The sequence below is a fragment of the Tachyglossus aculeatus genome, chromosome 14 (assembly GCF_015852505.1).
Source record: "Tachyglossus aculeatus isolate mTacAcu1 chromosome 14, mTacAcu1.pri, whole genome shotgun sequence".
Taxonomy (NCBI): domain Eukaryota; kingdom Metazoa; phylum Chordata; class Mammalia; order Monotremata; family Tachyglossidae; genus Tachyglossus; species Tachyglossus aculeatus.
Genome location: NC_052079.1, coordinates 47,313,131 through 47,333,609, shown reverse-complemented (window position 1 = coordinate 47,333,609; position 20,479 = coordinate 47,313,131). Strand labels below are relative to the sequence as shown.

The following is a 20,479-nucleotide window of genomic DNA, read 5'->3' as shown; positions in this document are numbered from 1 at the left end:
GAGGAGAGGACAAGCGAATGATAACGGAGCGAGGGGGAACCAGAGACGGGACGAAGCAACTCTGAGTGAACTCCTTCCCCACTGAGAAGGTGCTTTGGTTCCTGGTCCCTCCCAGGGTCAGGAAACAAAGCAGGCTAGAGTCTAATGAGGACAAAAACACTGCCATCAAATAAAAAACGAGCATAAGATGACAAAAAAAAAAACCAAACCAGCGGCCAAGATGGATGGTTGTAACTTTTGGAACAGTCTGGTGAAAAGCCTGTCCCCTCTAGCGTCATCCCCCCAACTCGGGCACTTCTCACCTTCAACCTCTTCTTGGAGGACTTCCCGACTTGAGCCTCAATCTCTTCTTCTTCTTCCCTCAACAGATCCTTGTAAGAACGCCTCTTCTCGCGTTGGCCTCTGCCCGCTCCCGGACCTACGTCCTCAAAGGTCCGGTCACCATCGAAACAACCTTAGGAACCGCGCACACGTTAAAGAGGAAGAGACAGAGGCAAAGAGGGGGGAGAAGAAAAATCCAGGTGAGGAGAAGTGTAGCCATATCATCATTCAATCATTCAATCGTAATTATTGAGCAATTACTGTGTGCTAAGCGCTTGAGAAGTACAAGTCGGCAACGTATAGAGACGGTTATTCATTCAATCATATTTATTGAGCGCTTACTGTGTGCGGAGCGCTGGACTAAGCGCTTGGGAAGTACAAGTCGGCAACGTATAGAGACGCCCGGAAGCAGCGTGGCCTAGTGGATAGAGCACGGGCCTGGGAGTCCAAAGGACCTGGGTTCGAATCCCGGCTCTGCCACTTGTCTGCTGTGTGACCTTGGGCAAGTCACTTCACTTCTCTGGCCCTCAGTTCCCCCATCTGCAAAATGGAAATTTAGTAACCTGTTCCCTTTAATAACGTGTGAGCCCCATGTGGGATCTGGATCTCGTATCTTGTATCTACCCTAGGGCTTACTACAGTGCTTGGCGCACAGTTAGCGTTTAACAAGTACCACAGTTATCATTATTCCCCACAGCACCTGTGTATATGTATATATGTTTGTACACATTACTCTATTTATTTTACTTTTACATATCTATTCTATTTATTTTATTTTGTTAGTATGTTTGGTTTTGTTCTCTGTCTCCCCCTTTTAGACTGTGAGCCCACTGTTGGGTAGGGACCGTATATGTTGCCAATTTGTACTTCCCAAGCGCTTAGTACAGTGCTCTGCACATAGTAAGCGCTCAATAAATACGATTGATGATGATGATGATGATGAGACGGTCATTCATTCAGTCATATTTATTGAGCGCTTACTGTGTGCGGAGCGCTGGACTAAGCGCTTGGGAAGTACAAGTCGGCGACACGTAGAGACGGCCCCTGCCCCACAACGGGCTCACAGTCTAGAAGGGGGAGACGGACAACAAAACAAAACCTGTGGACCGCTGTCGAGCCGTCAGACGTGCACAAACCGTAGCGGGCCCTCCGCCTCAAACCGACCGTTCCTTAAACCGACCGGAACACGGGGATCGGATCCAAGGGCCCAAGAGTCCACACTCCTCACTGTCTTGGCTGTAGGCAACGGCTCCGCCGGAGGGATTAACGTTTTCCACTGCCACGCTACATCCGCTCCGAGGCCACGTCTCGGCTGGATTTGGCAACGGCCAGGTGAACCGCGGGGGTCAGGCCCAGAAGGAGAGGGGTGACGAGGCGGCGTTGTCATTCCCACAGCCGGGCTCTTGCTCCCCGGAGCCGGCAAGGACCGGGAGTGATGCGGTGGCCGCCCCCACCGTCTTGGGGCCTGACTATTCCGGATAGGGCTCTGACTATTCCGGAAAAAAGCAGGATACCGTCCCCAATCCTGGTCTCTCGGACTCTCTGCGGGGGGCTGCGGAGGGTACCCGCTTCGGCAGGCTTCTCCGACTAAGGGGTCATACCTTCTTTCTTCCCGGAGTCATCAGAAGCCATGGCGGTCCCACAGAGCTTGTGATTGTCTCGGTGGGTCCTTGTTCCTTCCCGTCTACGGGGCCAGGTCTGAGAGACAGAGAAGGAAAACCCTCCCGTGAGGCGAAATCGCTACGGAGGAGAAGAAACCTTCCGGATGGAAGAGCCTGGCAAGCGCTGAACAAAAGGAAAGAGGAAAGGGGAGTCTTGCCATCGCTTTGGGTTCCCCGCCAACCTGGCCTTCAACTTCTAGGATGAGCCAAAGTTTCAAGTTGCAAGTTAAACAAATGGTTCTTGGGCTTCTGAGCCCATATGGGTTTTTTGGAGGGGGAGCTGGGGGAAGCGCGGGAAAAGGTTTCCACAGGAAGGATGTCTGACGTACCAAAAGATTGATGGGACTCAGGCACGGTGAAAAGACATGTCAGTGGGCTCTGTGTAATCACGGCCACAAAATGACACCTCTTGAACGGGTTGATGGGCTACACCGTTCACACAAGAGAGCCCCAAGACCTCTTCCTGAGGATTTAAGACAGATGGAAGCTACTTCATTGCAAATTCCACGCAAAGAAAGGCCAGTACCACAGTAGCACAGGAGCCTTTGGGTTGGCATCTCAAAAGATCTACGAGAAGCAGCGTGGCTCAGTGGAAAAAGCACGGGCTCTGGAGTCAGAGGTCATGGGTTTAAATCCCCACTCTGCCAACTGTCAGCTGTGGGACTTTGGGCAAGGCACTTCTCTGGGCCTCGGTTCCCTCATCTGTAAAATGGGGATGAAGACTGCGAGCCCCCGTGGGTCACCTTGTAACTTCCCCGGCACTTAGAACAGCGCTTTGCACAGAGTGAGCGCTTAATAAATGCCATCATTATTATTATCTATCACTGTGGGCTGAGAGGCTAAGAGAATCTGCCCAATTGGCACAACTGTATAAATGCGTGATTTCTTTTCCATGCCGACTGGCTCAACTTCCAACTCTGCGGGGCTGTTTGGGATTTATTTTAAGTGCTAAGGAAGGAGGATGTGACTCCAATCTAAGCTACGAAGATGAATTTAAATAATACTTGGGACCGTGAAAATTTTCATCCACTAGCAGAGTACGGAAGTTTATTTGACGGATAACAAAAGAAAAGGAAAAAAAAAGATTTTTGCTTGCTAGGCAAGAGCAGGCATTTCTTTCAGCTTGGAGATTGGCTAATAGGAAATCAATATTTGGAGTTGAAGGGATGTAATACGGTAGAAACAGATTTGGGCCTTCGCAGATTCATCGACAGTCCACGAACAGCATATAATTTCACTGAAATCAAGAGGCTGGGTCTTAAATCCTCAGCTGCTGCTTGCGTGTGACTTTGAGCTTATTATATTTTAGCATTTATCGAAAAGGAATTAGTTCACCTTTGGATTTTATATGTGAGATTCCCTCCCTGAGCAAAACTACTGTTTCAAGGGACATTATGGCCCTGTGGCCCTGCCATTATGGAGATTTCCAAGAGAATAAGTATGAATTTGGTTAAATGGATTACTGAAATCCAAATAGAGAAGTACAACATAGGATGGAGTTTGAAAAAGCCTGGTGGTCTTGCCAGATCAAGACTGAGATGCAGAGTGAAAATGAAAGGGATAAGGAATATGTCAGGTATGAATGTAAATTTTTTTTAAAAAATTATCCACCATGTGAGAAGGAAATTGATCATGGAGAGTGTTCGGAGGCACATGTGAGGAAAGGGTAAAATGGCAAAGAAACAACTAACAACTACTTTTGTGGGAGATGAAGGGATTTAGAGGAGGGGAAAGAGGAAAGTCTAGATTAGCTCTAACGAGCAGATCATCATCATCATCAATCGTATTTATTGAGCGCTTACTATGTACAGAGCACTGTACTAAGCACTTGGGAAGTACAAATTGGCAACAAATAGAGACAGTCCCTACCCGACAGTGGGCTCACAGTCTAAAAGATACCCCAGGGAAAAGTCAAGACACAGTTTACTCGAGATTCTCTGCATTTTTGCATCAAGTACTGAACTCTTCAGGCCCAAATCAAATCCCAACAGCCTTGCTTTTCCCTCCACCACGTAATGGTCCCACTAGAGTGGTGAAAGGAATGTTTTCTTCCTACATCTCTTTTTACATTTTTATTATAAGAGACGAGCCCATTCAAAATGCCTATAGAAACAGCGGCACCTTCAGAAAGCCTGAAATCTCCAAGGAAAATATGAATTTGAAAAATTCATGCATCACTAACAGAATTCATCAAAAAGTTCTGAAGGCAGAATGATACGTTTCGACGCATACAGTGCCATAAGAAACAGTCACTGCTCTGCAATAAAGGCCAGCACAGATTCTGGGAATTATATTCCAGTCCTCACCCTGGTTCCAAGGAATCTAATGTAAGGCCCGGTGAGGCCCAGAGTCAGGCCACCCCAAACAGGCAACTCAAAATATTCCAGAATGGGAAAGAGGAGAATTTCCGAAATCGGCTTTTAAGGTCCTTCACACAGAATTATGACAAATGAAACAGAAGATAGGGGCCAAACCTTGGAGTGGATTACAAAACCAGTCAGGTGATAGGAACCAACTAATAAGGGATTGCTCTTTGGAATGAAAGGCAAATATCAGAAACTGGATATGGATTTGGGATGAATAGGGAGGAGTGAAAGTACGGAACTCTAAAAATTTTAGAAAATTTAGAAAGAGGGCAGAAAAAGGGAGGACGTGGATCTCAAAGAATTGCCGTGTAACCTCTCAGATCCAATGACGGCCAGAAAGTTTCTGAGATCGGTACGGCCCAAATATTGGGGCATAGTGTCTGGCTTTGGCGGCTGCCTCCGAGAAAGGAAGGGGAGCGCAGAAAAAAATCGTATCAGAGAATGGTACTGAAGATGGGAAGCACGGAATACCAACAAAGGATTACCCTAGGAGAAAGGAAAAGGATTTCCCAGAACATTTAGGGAGAAAGGTTTTTCGTGTCATCCGTATGAGAAGACAGGGGATCCCCTGATTTATTTAATCTTGGTAAATCTGATCAACTAAAGGCTTTCTCTTGATCTTCTAAGTTGGCGTATGCAGGATCCAGTTAGTCTGTTGATTTCCTTGACTAGGGTAAATATCGTGGTGACGTTTAAAGGATGGAATCATTTTGGAGCCTACTCGTGTGTCTGCACTGCTACAGAACGAAGTTCAAAATGAGCAGAACGTCGAAGCGAGAAATAAAGCACATCGGCGAAAATACACGTCTAGGCGCGTTTTTTTAAGATCCTCTGCCATTTTCTAGTAGCAGCAGGACCGCTTAATCGAGAGGGCTCCAGTTCTAATGTTTATTATTTGGAGAACCCGAGAGGCACATTAGAAGTTGTTTCCCAAATTCATTTCAAAATTGTTCGGGCCTCAGACGATCGATGTTAAGCGCCTCCTCCTTGCCCGGCCCGAACCAGCCGGCCCTAAAAAGCGAGGTTGACGCCTCTCGAAGTGGAGTTCGATTCAGGGTTTGGAAATCGACGGGGAATCACGAGAAGCCTCAGATTCTTCCCAGGTGCCACCGCTTCTTCCTCTATTCCATTAGTTCGGAACATCAATCGGGGGATTTGCTTCTTTTAGCCCACACAGCCTCCGCCAGCTCAGGAAATGCCCATCTCCGGGGAGCCGATAAATCGTGCGGCGTCTTCTCCTTGCCTCCGTGTCTCTCGGGACTCCAGGGCCGGTGACTCCAAACTCCAGTTGGGTCCGTTTCCTTTTCCCAAGAGCTACGCAGCCCTCTGGACCCCTGGTCAGCTCTCTGTTAAGTTTCATCATCATCATCAATCATATTTATTGAGCGCTTACTGTGTGCAGAGCACTGTACTAAGCGCTTGGGAAGTACAAGTTGGCAACACATAGAGACAGTCCCTACCCAACGGTGGGCTCACAGTCTAAAAGCCAAAAGCCAACAGGACGGGGATGGACTTAGGGGGTCTTGGAGAAGCCCAGAGTCACATACTGAAAGCTGTTTTCTAGATTCATTTCAAAATTGTTCAAAACTCAGCCTCCTCCTTGCCCAGCCTGAACCCGAAACCATTCTTCACATTCATTTAATTGTATTTATTCATTCATTCATTCATTCATTCATTCAACCATATTGATTGAGCGCTGTGTGCAGAGCACTGCACTAAGCACTTGGGTAATGCAAGTCGGCAACACATAGAGACGGTCCCTACCCAACAGCGGACTCACAGTCTAGAAGGGGGAGACAGACGACAAAACATATTCACCAAGTAAAATAAATACGTACAAATAAATAAATAAATATTACTACTCCCACGCGGATGGATTCGGAGATGGGAATTTTTACGGTGATAACGGATACAAAAACCACCTCTACGGATTTCCGTACGCCGTTCCAAATGAAGGGGCTGGGTTTTCCATTCCGTTTTCACTTCTGGTGCTCTCAGGGTGTGTGAAATCAAGGCCCCGCTGAGAGCTCACCTCCTCCAGGAGGCCTTCCCAGATTGAGCCCCTTCCTTCCTCTCCCCTTCGTCCCCCTCTCCATCCTCTCATCTTACCTCCTTCCCTTCCCCACAGCACCTGTATATATGTTTGTACGTATTTATTACTCTATTTATTTAACTTGTACATATCTATTCTATTCTATTTTGTTAGTATGTTTGGTTTTGTTCTCTGTCTCCCCCTTTGAGACTGTGAGCCCACTGTTGGGTAGGGACTGTCTCTAGATGTTGCCAACTTGGACTTCCCAAGCGCTTAGTCCAGTGCTCTGCACACAGTAAGCGCTCAATAAGTACGATTGATTGATTGATAGGAATCGGCCTGCCATCTCTACTCTTGGATTAGATCGATGATTGATGAACGAACCTGCCCCAACCAGGGAGGGCAACAGAAACCCGACGGCTACCACTCTGCGGGAGGAAAAAAAAAAAATCCCCAAAAACCAAGGAAGCAATCGACTCCGGGGTGGTAAGTGAAAAACTCCCGCCTTCGACGGGCATCTCCATCCGGAGAGGCGGGGGCCGCCGTCCATCCACCCATTCATTCAATCGTATTTACTGAGCGCTTACTGTATGCAGAGCACTGTACCAGGCACTTGGAAAGCACAGTTCAGCAATAAAGACAGACAACCCCTGCCCACACCGGGCTTACAGTCTAAAAGCGGGAGGAGGGGACAGACAACAAAACACGTGAACCGGCCCATTCATTCAAACGTATTTATTGAGCGCTTACTGTATGCAGAGCACTGTACTAAGCGCTTGGAAAGCACAGTTCAGCGATAAAGACAGGCAACCCCTGCCCACACCGGGCTTACAGTCTAACAGGGGGAGGTGGGGACAGACAACATGTGAACGGGCCCATTCATTCAATCGTATTTATTGAGTGCTGACTGTGTGCAGGGCACTTACTGAGCGCTTGGAAAGTAAAATTTGGCGATAGAGACAATTCCTGCCCGCAGCAGGCTTACATCCTAGAAGGGGCGGGGAGACAGACATCAAAACAAGTAAACGGGCCCATTCATTCAGTCGTACTTAACTGAGAGCTTGCTGTGTGCACAACACTGTACAAAGCGCTTGGAAAGGACAATTCAGCAATAAAGAGAGATAATCCCTGCCCACACCGGGCTTTCAGTCTAGAAGGGTGGAGGGGAAAAGACATCAAAACAAGTAATAGACCCATTCAATGGTATTTACTGAGCGCTTACAGGATGCAGAACTCTGTAGTGAACGCTTGGGAGAGGGCAATACAGTGATCACAGGGGACAATCCTCGCTCACCATGAGTTCACAGTCCCCCCTCATGTTCCGACCGAGGCTGCTGGGCAGGGATTGTCTCTGTCTGTGGCCACACTGGACTTTCCAAGCGCTTGATACAGTGCTCTGCACGCAATAGGTGCTCAATAGCCCACTGCTGGGTAGGGACCGTCTCTCTAGTTGCCACCTTGTACTTCCCAAGCGCTTAGTACAGTGCTCTGCACATAGCAAGTGCTCAATAAATACGATTGATGATGATGATGATGACCGCCTTGGTGCACCCCCTGCCGTTCGCAAGCGCTCAGTCCAGTGCTCCGCACCCAGTAAGCGCTCAATCCATACGATTGAATGAATGAATGAATGACTGACTGCCTTGGTGCGCCCCCTGCCGTTTGCCCCGTGCCGTTCCCAAGCGCTCAGTACAACGCTTCGCACACAGTAAGCGCTCAATCCGTACGATTGAATGAATGAATGACTGAATGACCGGATCGGTGCGCCCCCTGCCGTTCGCCCCGTGCCGTTCCCAAGCGCTCAGTACAACGCTTCGCACACAGTAAGCGCTCAATCCGTACGATTGAATGAATGAATGACTGAATGACCGGATCGGTGCGCCCCCTGCCGTTCGCCCCGTGCCGTTCCCAAGCGTTCAGTACAATGCCTCGCACACAGTAGGCGCTCAATCCATATGACTGAGTAAATGAATGACTGAATGACCGCCTCGGTGCGCCCCCTGCCGTTCGCCCCGTGCCATTCCCAAGCGCTCAGTCCAGTGCTCTGCACCCAGTAAGCACTCAATCCATACGACTGAATGAATGAATGAATGACTGAATGCCTCGGTGCGCCCCGTGCCGTTCCCAAGCGCTCAGTCCAGTGCTCCGCACGCAGTAAGCGCTCAATCCATACGACTAAATGACTGACTAAATGACCGCCTCGGTGCGCCCCCTGCCGTTCGCCCTGTGCCGTTCCCAGGCGCTCAGTACAGTGCTCCGCACCCAGTAATTGCTCAGTCCATACGATTGAATGAATGAATGACTGACTGACCACCTTGGTGCGCCCCCTGCTGTTCGCCCCGTGCCGTTCCCAAGCGCTCAGTCCAGTGCTCCGCACCCAGTAAGCGCTCAATCCACACGACTGAGTGAATGAATGACTGAATGACTGCCTTGGTGCGCCCCCTGCCATTCCCAAGTGCTCAATCCAGTGCTCTGCATCCAGTAAGCGCTCAATCCATACGATTGAATGAATGAGTGACTGCATGACTGGCAGGGACTGTCTCTAGATGTTGCCAACTTGTACTTCCCAGGCGCTTAGTCCAGTGCTCTGCACACAGTAAGCGCTCAATAAAGACGACTGATTGCCTACTTTGGTGCGCCCCCTGCCGTTCGCAAGCGCTCAGTCCAGCGCTCCGCACCCAGTAAGCGCTCAATCCATACGATTGAATGAATGAATGACTGAATGACCGCCTTGGTGCGCCCCCTGCCGTTCGCCCCGTGCCGTTCCCAAGCGTTCAGTACAACGCCTCGCACACAGTAGGCGCTCAATCCATATGATCGAATAAATGAGTGACTGAGTGACCGCCTCGGTACGCCCCCTGCCGTTCGCCCCGTGCCGTTCCCAAGCGCTCAGTCCAGTGCTCCGCACCCAATAAGCGCTCAATCCATACGATTGAATGAATGAATGACTGAATGACCGTCTCGGTGCGCCCCCTGCCGTCCGCCCCCTGCCGTTCGCAAGCGCTCAGTCCAGCGCTCCGCACCCAATAAGCGCTCAATCCATACGATTGAATGAATGAATGACTGAATGATCGCCTCCGTGCGCCCCCTGCCGTTCGCCCCGTGCCGTTCCCAAGCGCTCAGTCCAGTGCTCCGCACGCAGTAAGCGCTCAATCCATACGATTGAATGAATGACTGAATGATCGCCTCGGTGCGCCCCCTGCCGTTCGCAAGCGCTCAGTCCAGCGCTCCGCACCCAATAAGCGCTCAATCCATACGATTGAATGAATGAATGACTGAATGATCGCCTCCGTGCGCCCCCTGCCGTTCGCCCCGTGCCGTTCCCAAGCGCTCAGTCCAGTGCTCCGCACGCAGTAAGCGCTCAATCCATACGATTGAATGAATGACTGAATGATCGCCTCGGTGCGCCCCCTGCCGTTCCCAAGCGCTCAGTCCAGTGCCCCGCACGCAGTAAGCGCTCAATCCATACGATTAAAAGACTGACTAAATGGCCGCCTCGGTGCGCCCCCTGCCGTCCGCCACCTGCCGTCCCCAGGCGCTCGGTCTAGTGCTCCGCACCCAGTAGGCGCTCAGTCCATACGACTGGATGAATGAATGACTGAATAACCGCCTTGGTGCGCCCCCTGCCGTTCCCAAGCGCTCAGTCCAGTGCTCCGCACACAATAAGCGCTCAGTCCATACGACTGAATGAATGAATGAATGAATGACCGCCTCGGTGCGCCCCCTGCCGTTCGGGCCGTGCCGTTCCCAGGCGCTCAGCACAGTGCTCCCCACCCAGTAAGCGCTCAATCCATACCATTGAATGAATGAATGACTGAATGACCGCCTCGGTGCGCCCCCTGCCGTTCCCAAGCGCTCAGTCCAGTGCTCCGCACCCAATAAGCGCTCAATCCGTACGACTGAATGAATGAACGACTAAACGACCGCCTCGGTGCGCCCCCTGCCGTTCGCCCCGTGCCGTTCCCGAGCGCTCAGCCCAGTGCTCCGCACGCAGTAAGCGCTCAATCCACACGACTGAGTGAATGAGTGACTGAATGACCGCCTCGGTGCGCCCCCTGCCGTTCGGGCCGTGCCGTTCCCAGGCGCTCAGCACAGTGCTCCGCACCCAGTAAGCGCTCAATCCATACGACTGAATGAATGAATGACTAAATGACTGCCTCGGTGCGCCCCCTGCCGTTCGCAAGCGCTCAGTCCAGTGCTCCGCACCCAATAAGCGCTCAATCCATACGATTGAATGAATGAATGACTCAATGATCGCCTCCGTGCGCCCCCTGCCGTTCGCCCCGTGCCGTTCCCAAGCGCTCAGTCCAGTGCTCCGCACGCAGTAAGCGCTCAATCCATACGATTGAATGAATGACTGAATGATCGCCTCGGTGCGCCCCCTGCCGTTCCCAAGCGCTCAGTCCAGTGCCCCGCACGCAGTAAGCGCTCAATCCATACGATTAAAAGACTGACTAAATGGCCGCCTCGGTGCGCCCCCTGCCGTCCGCCACCTGCCGTTCCCAGGCGCTCGGTCTAGTGCTCCGCACCCAGTAAGCGCTCAGTCCATACGATTGAATGAATGAATGACTGAATAACCGCCTTGGTGCGCCCCCTGCCGTTCCCAAGCGCTCAGTCCAGTGCTCCGCACACAATAAGCGCTCAGTCCATACGACTGAATGAATGAATGAATGAATGACCGCCTCGGTGCGCCCCCTGCCGTTCGGGCCGTGCCGTTCCCAGGCGCTCAGCACAGTGCTCCCCACCCAGTAAGCGCTCAATCCATACCATTGAATGAATGAATGACTGAATGACCGCCTCGGTGCGCCCCCTGCCGTTCCCAAGCGCTCAGTCCAGTGCTCCGCACCCAATAAGCGCTCAATCCGTACGACTGAATGAATGAACGACTAAACGACCGCCTCGGTGCGCCCCCTGCCGTTCGCCCCGTGCCGTTCCCGAGCGCTCAGCCCAGTGCTCCGCACGCAGTAAGCGCTCAATCCACACGACTGAGTGAATGAGTGACTGAATGACCGCCTCGGTGCGCCCCCTGCCGTCCGCCCCGTGCCGTTCCCAGGCGCTCAGCACAGTGCTCCGCACCCAGTAAGCGCTCGATCCATACGACTGAATGAATGAATGAATGAATGACCGCCTCGGTGCGCCCCCTGCCGTTCGCAAGCGCTCAGTCCAGCGCTCCGCACCCAATAAGCGCTCAATCCATACGATTGAATGAATGAATGACTGAATGATCGCCTCCGTGCGCCCCCTGCCGTCCGCCCCGTGCCGTTCCCAAGCGCTCAGTCCAGTGCTCCGCAAGCAGTAAGCGCTCGATCCATACGATTGAATGAATGACTGAATGACCGCCTCGCTGCGCCCCCTGCCGTCCGCCCCGTGCCCTTCCCAAGCGCTCAGTCCAGTGCTCCGCACCCAGTAAGCGCCCGATCCATACGGTTGAATGAATGAATGAATGACGGAATGACCGCCTTGGTGCGCCCCCTGCCGTTCCCAAGCGCTCAGTCCAGTGCTCTGCACAAAGTAAGCGCTCATTCCATACGAATAAATGACTGAATGACCGCTTTGGTGCGCCCCGTGCCGTTCCCAAGCGCTCAGTCCAGTGGTCCGCACGCAGTAAGCGCTCAATAAATACGACTGATTGATTGCTTTGGTGCGCCCCCTGCCGTTCGCAAGCGCTCAGTCCAGCGCTCCGCACCCAATAAGCGCTCGATCCACACGACTGAATGAATGAAAGACAAAACGACCGCCTTGGTGCGCCCCCTGCCGTTCCCAAGCGCTCAGTCCAGCGCTCCGCACCCAGTAAGCGCTCGATCCACACGACTGAATGAATGAAAGACAAAACGACCGCCTTGGTGCGCCCCCTGCCGTTCCCAAGCGCTCAGTCCAGTGCCCCGCACCCAGTCAGCGCTCAATCCACATGACTGAATGAATGACTGACTGAATGAATGACTGAATGACCGCCTCGGTGCGCCCCCTGCCGTTCGGGCCGTGCCGTTCCCAAGCGCTCAGTCCAGCGCTCCGCACGCAGTAAGAGCTCAACGCATACGACTGAATGAATGAATGACCGCCTTGGTGCGCCCCCTGCCGTTCGCAAGCGCTCAGTCCAGTGGTCCGCACGCAGTAAGCGCTCGATCCATACGATTGAATGACTGACTGAGAGCCTCGGTGCGCCCCCTGCCGTTCGGGCCGTGCCGTCCCCGGGCGGGGCCTCCCGGCGGCCCCCGCGAAGCGCGCGCGCGCGCCCTCTGGCGGCCTCGCCCTCTTTTTTTTCCCCTTTCTCCCCGCCGCCCTTTTCCCGCCTCGCCGGTTGCAAGTCGCGCGGCGCCCCCGGAGCCCCCGGCCGGCCGCGCCCGGCACTCCAGCCCCCGGCTCGGGCCCGGGCCTAGGCCGCGGCGGGGCGGGACGGGGCGGAGGGTCCGCGGGGCCTCGGGGCTCCGCTCGCCGCTACCTTCAGTGCTCCGTGGCCGGGACCGCCGCCTCTGCCCCCGCCGCTGCTCTTCCCCTTCCTCCTCCTCCTCCTCCTCTTTCTCCGCCGGCCGCCATCTTGGAGTGCGGGAGGAAAGCGCCTCGCCCAGGGAGCCGCAGCCGAGCGCCGACCGCATCCACCCGGCGCGCGCAGGGAGCCGCAGCCGAGCGCCGAGCGCACGCGCCCAGGGAGCCGCGGCCAAGCGCATGCGCCCAGGGAGCCGCAGCCGAGCGCCGACCGCCTCCACCCGCGCGCCCAGGGAGCCGCAGTCGAGCGCCGAGCGCATGCGCCCAGAGAGCCGCAGCCGAGCGCCGAGCGCATGCGCCCAGGGAGCCCAGGGAGCCGCAGCCGAGCGCCGAGCGCATCCACCCTCGCGCCCAGGGAGGCTCAACCGAGCGCCGACCGCATCCACCCAGGGGCTGCCTGTCAATAATAATAATGAGGATGGCATTTATTAAGCGCTTACTATGTGCCAAGCATTGTTCTAAGCGCTGGGGAGGTTACAAGGTGATCAGGTTGTCCCACAGGGGGCTCACAGTCTTCATCCCCATTTTACAGATGAGGGAACTGAGGCCCAGAGATGATAATGATAATGATGATGGCATTTATCAGGCGCTTACTATGTGCCAAGCACTGTTCTAAGCGCCGGGGAGGTTACAAGGTGATCAGGTTGTCCCACGAGGGGCTCAAAGTCTCCATTCCCATTTTACAGATGAGGGAACTGAGGCCCAGAGATAATAATAATAATGGTGATGGCATTTATTAAGCGTTTACTATGTGCCAAGCACTGTTCTAAGCGCCGGGGAGGTTACAAGGTGATCAGGTTGTCCCACGAGGGGCTCAAAGTCTCCATTCCCATTTTACAGACGAGGGAACTGAGGCCCAGAGATAGTAATAATAATGGTGATGGCATTTATTAAGCGCTTACTATGTGCCAAGCACTGTTCTAAGCGCTGGGGAGGTTACAAGGTGATCAGGTGGTCCCACGGGGGGCTCCCAGTCTCCATCCGTATTTTACAGATGAGGGAACTGAGGACCGGAGGTAATAATAATAATAATAATAATGATGGCATTTGTGAAGCGCTTACTTTGTGCCAAGCACTGTTCTAAGCGCTGGGGAGGTTACAAGGCCATCAGGTTGTCCCAGCTTGGGCAGGATCAATCAATCAATCAATCAATCAATCGTATTTATTAAGCACTTACTGTGTGCAGAGCACTGTACTAAGCGCTTGGGAAGTACTAGTCGGCAACATATAGAGACAGTCCCTACCCAAAAGCGGGCTCACAGTCTAAAAGGGGGAGACAGAGAACAAAACCCAACATACTAACAAAATAAAATAAATAGAATAGATATGTACAAGTAAGATAAATGAATAGAGTAATAAATATGTACAAACATATATACATATATACAGGTGATATACATATATACAGCAATCCATATCTATTCAGCATCCATAGGGTGCTTGGTTCTGGGTTACGCCCATTTTCCTGTTTTAGAACAGTGCTTTGCACATAGTAAGCGCTTAACAAATGCCATTATTATTATTATTATTTCCTTTTGCTGTTTCCTCTGAGGATAGGGTTAGGGTGCAGTAATCTCCAATGAATAGAGCGTGGTGGATGTGACAACTGGCTATCAATAGCCTTATTTGTAGCTAAAATGCTTTATTAAATACAGTGTTTTCCTTCCCGCCCCACAATGTAGACAGTATTCAATCAATCAATCAATCAATCGTATTTATTGAGCGCTTACTGTGTGCAGAGCACTGTACTAAGCGCTTGGGAAGTACCAGTTGGCAGCATATAGAGACAGTCCCTACTCAACAGTGGGCTCACAGTCTAAAAGGGGGAGACAAAACCAAACATACTAACAAAATAAAATAAATAGAATAGATATGTACAAGTAAAATAAATAGAGTAATAAATGTGTACAAACATATATCCATATATACAGGTGCTGTAGGGAAGGGAAGGAGGTAAGATGGGGGCAAGGAGAGGGGGACGAGGGGGAGAGGAAGGAAGGGGCATCCTTATTATTCCTCAAGACCTAATTGCTTTCAAGTTTTCTAAGGAGGTGAACAGGAAGGCTGGGGGAGAAGAGACTGAGTTTAACACCAGGAATATGTTTGTACATATTTATTACTCTATTTATTTTACTTGTACATATCTATTCTATTCATTTTATTGTGTTAATATGTTTGGTTTTGTTCTCTGTCTCCCCCTTCTAGACTGTGAGCCCGCTGTTGGGTAGGGACTGTCTCTATATGTTGCCAACTTGTACTTCCCAAGCGCTTAGTCCAGTGCTCTGCACACAGTAAGCGCTCAATAAATGCAATTGATGATTGATTGATTAGTACAGTGCTCTGCACACAGTAAGCGCTCAATAAATACGATTGATTGATTGAATATCTGAGTCATGTTTCAGATTTGTCAGTAAGGTACAACAAAGACTAATTTTTTTTTTATTACAGTATAATGGAGATTTCGGTGATTGAACAGAACCCAAGATCATGTTGTGAAAACAATCGGTCTTTATTGTATGAATAATTGGGTGGCTCTTAAAATGCCGAAATTTCAGTGGTAAAGCAGCAATTCATCCATCCATTCATTCATTCTTTGTTGTGCTTAGAACGCCATACCAGAAGGTGGGAAATAAAAAAACCCAAAAGACTCCTTGGGGAGTTTACAATCTAATTGAGCCATTAGGATAATGGCAAAAACACAAATAAATAGAAATAAAGTACAAAGGATAGAAAATTGGAAGGTACAACACGGAATAATTCTTCTTCCCCTTTCCCTTTCCCTTCTCTTTCTTCTGCTCAGTGGAAATCAATCAATCAACCAATCAATCGTATTTATTGAGCGCTTACTGTATGCAGAGCACTGTGCTAAGCGCTTGGGAAGTACAAGTTGGCAACATATAGAGGCAGTCCCTACCCAACAGTGGGCTCACAGTCTAAAAGAAAAAAAGTGAAGTGACTTGCCCAAAGTCACACAGCTGACAATTGGCGGAGACGGGATTCGAACCCGTGCCCTCTGACTCCGGGAAAGAGCCCGGGCTTGGGAGTCAGAGGTCATGGGTTCTAATCCCGGCTCTGCCACTCATCAGCTGTGTGACCGGGCAAGTCACTTCACTTCCCTGTGCCTCAGTTACCTCATCTGTCAAATGGGGATGAAGACTGTGAGCCCCCCGTGGGACAATCTGATCACCTTGTATCTCCCCCAGCTGCTTAGAACAGTGCTTGGCACATAGTAAGCGCTTAACAAATGCCATTATTATTATTATTACAGTGCCTGGCACATAGTAAGCACTTATCGAGCACTACAATTATTGTTACCCCAACACCTAGCACAGCGCTTGACACATAGTAAGCGCTTAACAAATGCCATCATTATTATTACAGTGCCTGGCACATAGTAAGCACTTATTGAGCACCACAATTATTATTTCCCCAACACCTAGCACAGTGCTTGATACATAGTAAGCGCTTAACAAATGCCATCATCATTATTATTACAGTGCCTGGCACATAGTAAGCACTTATCGAGCACTACAATTATTGTTACCCCAACGCCTATCACAGTGCTTGACACATAGTAAGCGCTTAACAAATGCCATCATGATTATTACAGTGCCTGGCACATAGTAAGCACTTATCGAGCACTACAGTTATTGTTACCCCAACGCCTAGCACAGTGCTTGATACATAGTAAGCGCTTAACAAATGCCATCATTATTATTACAGTGCCTGGCACATAGTAAGCACTTATCGAGCACTACAGTTATTGTTACCCCAACACCTAGCACAGTGCTTGACACATAGTAAGCGCTTAACAAATGCCATCATTATTATTACAGTGCCTGGCACATAGTAAGCACTTATCGAGCACTACAGTTATTGTTACCCCAACACCTAGCACAGCGCTTGACACATAGTAAGCGCTTAACAAATGCCATCATTATTATTACAGTGCCTGACACATAGTAAGCACTTATCGAGCACTACAATTATTGTTACCCCAACACCTAGCACAGTGCTTGGCACATAGTAAGCGCTTAACAAATGCCATCATGATTATTACAGTGCCTGGCACATAGTAAGCACTTATCGAGCACTACAATTATTGTTACCCCAACACCTAGCACAGTGCTTGACACATAGTAAGCGCTTAACAAATGCCATCATTATTATTACAGTGCCTGGCACATAGTAAGCACTTATTGAGCACCACAATTATTATTTCCCCAACACCTAGCACAGTGCTTGATACATAGTAAGCGCTTAACAAATGCCATCATTATTATTACAGTGCCTGGCACATAGTAAGCACTTATCGAGCACTACAGTTATTGTTACCCCAACACCTAGCACAGTGCTTGACACATAGTAAGCGCTTAACAAATGCCATCATGATTATTACAGTGCCTGGCACATAGTAAGCACTTATCGAGCACTACAGTTATTGTTACCCCGACGCCTAGCACAGCGCTTGACACATAGTAAGCGCTTAGCAAATACCATTATTATCGTTGTTATTAATCAAACGCCAAGGGCTCCACACGGCGCAGGTGCTCGGACTGGACTGGAAAAGGGCTGAATCTTTGTGTCCGGGCCTGGAAACTGCACATTGGTTCGTCGGCATCACTGAAAAGCGCCTAGTCCAGTGCTCTGCACATGGTTAGCGCTCAATAAATACGATTGAATGAATGTAGATCAATCAATCAGTCAATCAATCGTATTTATTGAGCGCTTACTGTGTGCAGAGCACTGTACTAAGCACTTGGGAAGTACAAGGTGGCAACATATACAGTCCCTACTCAACAGCGGGCTCACAGTCTAGAAGGGGGAGACAGAGAACAAAACAAAACGTATTAACAAAATAAAATAAATAGAATAAACATGTACAAATAAAATAAATAAATAGAGTAATAAATACGTACAAATATATATGCATATATACAGGTGTTCCTATTCCAATCGTGGGCGGGTTGGGAGTCCGTGAGGGTGGGTGGATCTTAAGTGTCTATTTTCGAGAAGCAAGGATCATCATCATCATCATCATCAATCGTATTTATTGAGCGCTTACTGTGTGCAGAGCACTGTACTAAGCGCTTGGGAAGTACAAGTAGGCAACATATAGAGACAGTCCCTACCCAGAATGGGCTAGTATTCCAAAATCATTCCCAAGCTCTTCGTAGACTCGGCCATGGATCCACTAGAGGGTACTCTCTATCTAGTTTTTAATCTAGATTCATTCCTTCAATCCTATTTATTGAGCGCTTCCTGTGTGCAGAGCACTGTACTAAGCGCTTGGGAAGTCCAAGTTGGCAACACATAGAGACGGTCCCTACCCAACAGTGGGCTCACGGTCTGATCTAGAGGCGATCGTTTCTTCCTGCTTTTCGTCTTCTGTTGTGTTGTTGTTGTCTTTAGTGGTATATGATAAGCCCTTACCATGTGCTGGGCACTGTACTAAGTGCCGGGATGAATAATGATGGCATTTATTAAGCGCTTACTATGTGCAAAACACTGTTCTAAGCACCGGGGAGGTTACAAGGTGATCAGGTTGTCCCACGGGGGGCTCCCAGTCTTAATAATAATAATAACTACGGCATTTATTAAGCGCTTACTATGTGCAACAGACTGTTCTAAGCGCTGGGGAGGAGACAAGGTGATCAGGTTGTCCTGGGGGGTCTCACAGTCTTAATAATAATAATAACAGCATTTATTAAGTGCTTACTATGTGCAAAGCACTGTTCTAAGCTCTGGGGAGGAGACAAGGTGATCAGGTTGTCCCACGGGGGGCTCACAGTCTTAATCCCCATTTTACAGATGAGGTCACTGAGGCACAGAGAAGTGAAGTGACTCGCCCAAAGTCACACAGCTGACAATTGGCGGAGCAGGGATTTGAACCCATGAGCTCTGATTCCAAATCCCGGGCTCTTTCCACTGAGCCACGCTGCTTCTCACAAAAATATAAGTACAAATATTTTTAAATATAAAAATATAAATATAAGCTCATCAGGTTGGACACGGTCCCCGTCCCACGTGGGGCTCCCAATCTTAATCCCCATTTTGCAGATAACAATAATAATAATAATGGCATTTATTAAACGCTTACTATGTGCCAAGCACCGTTCTAAGCGCTGTGGTAGTTACAAGGAGATCAGGTTGTCCCATGGGGGGCTCACAGTCTTAATCCCCATTTTACAGATGAGGTCACTGAGGCCCAGAGAAGTGAAGTGACTTTTTTTTTAATGGCATTTATTAAGCGCTTACTATGTGCAAAGCACTGTTCTAAGCGCTGGGGAAGTTACAAGGTGATCAGGTTGTCCCACGGTGGGCTCACAGTCTTAATCGCCATTTTATAGATGAGGTGACTGAGGCCCAGAGAAGTGAAGTGACTTTTTTTTAATGGTATTTATTAAGCGCTTACTATGTGCAAAGCACTGTTCTAAGCGCTGAGGAGGTTACAAGGTGAACAGGTTGTCCCACGGGGGACTTACAGTCTTAATCCCCATTTTACAGATGAGGGAACTGAGGCCCAGAGAAGTGAAGTAACTTGCTCAAACTGCACTTTAAAAATGAATTTTCCAGGCTGCTCTAAAATCTATTTATCACAAAATCTACAAAAGGAAAATTAGATTCATCATCATCATCATCAATCGTATTTATTGAGCGCATACTATGTGCAGAGCACTGGACTAAGCGCTTGGGAAGTACAAACTTGCTCAAAGTCACACAGCTGACAGGCGGCGGAGTTGGGATTTGAACCCATGATTTCTGACTCCAAAGCCCGGGCTCTTTCCACTAAGCCACGCTGCTTAACTTCTGTATACCTCAGTTTATTCACCAGAAAAATGTGGATTTAATAATTGTGGTATTTGTTCAGCGCTCACTATGTGCCAGGCACAGTACTAAGCGCTGGGGTAGATACAGAGAAATCGGGGTGGACACAGTCCCTGTCCCACATGGGGCTCAGTCCTGGGAATCATGGGTTCTAATCCCGGCCCCACCTCTGCTGTGTGACCTTGGGCAAGTCACTTTACTTCTCTGTGCCTCAGTCACCCCATCTGTAAAATGGGGATTGAGGCTGCGAACCCCACGTGGGACGGAGACTGCGTTCAACCCGATTTGCTTGTATCCACCCCAGCGCTTCGTACGGTGTCCGACATACAGTGTGTAACAAATACCATCATAATAATGATAAATAATAATACCACATTTCCCCCCACAACTCCCTGCCAACCCACCATCAGGACTTTTAAAATTGATTCCCCTTTTTCCCGTTTCCCCAGAGCTCGTGCCAAAGCGCTTAGTACAGTGCTCTGCACGCAGTAAGCGCTCAATAAATACGATTGAATGAATGAATAAAAGGCCACTAGCGTTGTAAAGTCGAGACCGATGTGTTGTGAAGCTGAAACTGGGTATAAATAGAGAAACACTGTCAGTGCCTTCTAGACTGTGAGCCCACTGTTGGGTCGGGACCGTCTCTAGATGTTGCCAACTTGTACTTCCCAAGCGCTTAGTACAGTGCTCTGCACACAGTAAGCGCTCAATAAATACGATTGAATGAATGAATGAATGGGGCTCACAATCTTAATCCCCTTTTTACAGATGAGGGAACTGAGGCCCAG

General features: G+C 49.8%; 1 protein-coding gene across 2 annotated transcripts in view; it reads right to left on the bottom strand.

Moving 5' to 3' along the window:
- Positions 1-12,886, bottom strand: part of HMGXB4 (HMG-box containing 4) — a 36,150-nt gene extending 23,264 nt beyond the window's left edge. The window contains exons 1-2 of one of the 2 annotated variants that reach the window (XM_038756264.1): positions 12,820-12,886; positions 303-454 (exon numbers count right to left, since the gene is read on the bottom strand). Coding sequence is in view for 1 of the 2 variants with exons in the window: in XM_038756262.1 (XP_038612190.1) it covers positions 303-454; positions 1,923-1,953 (183 nt within the window). In the remaining variant the exon portion in view is untranslated. Of the gene's footprint in view, positions 1-302; positions 455-1,922; positions 2,013-12,819 lie in introns of those variants that run through there. The other variant, XM_038756262.1, reaches the window with a different exon arrangement.
- Between the last annotated feature and the right edge of the window lie 7,593 nt (positions 12,887-20,479).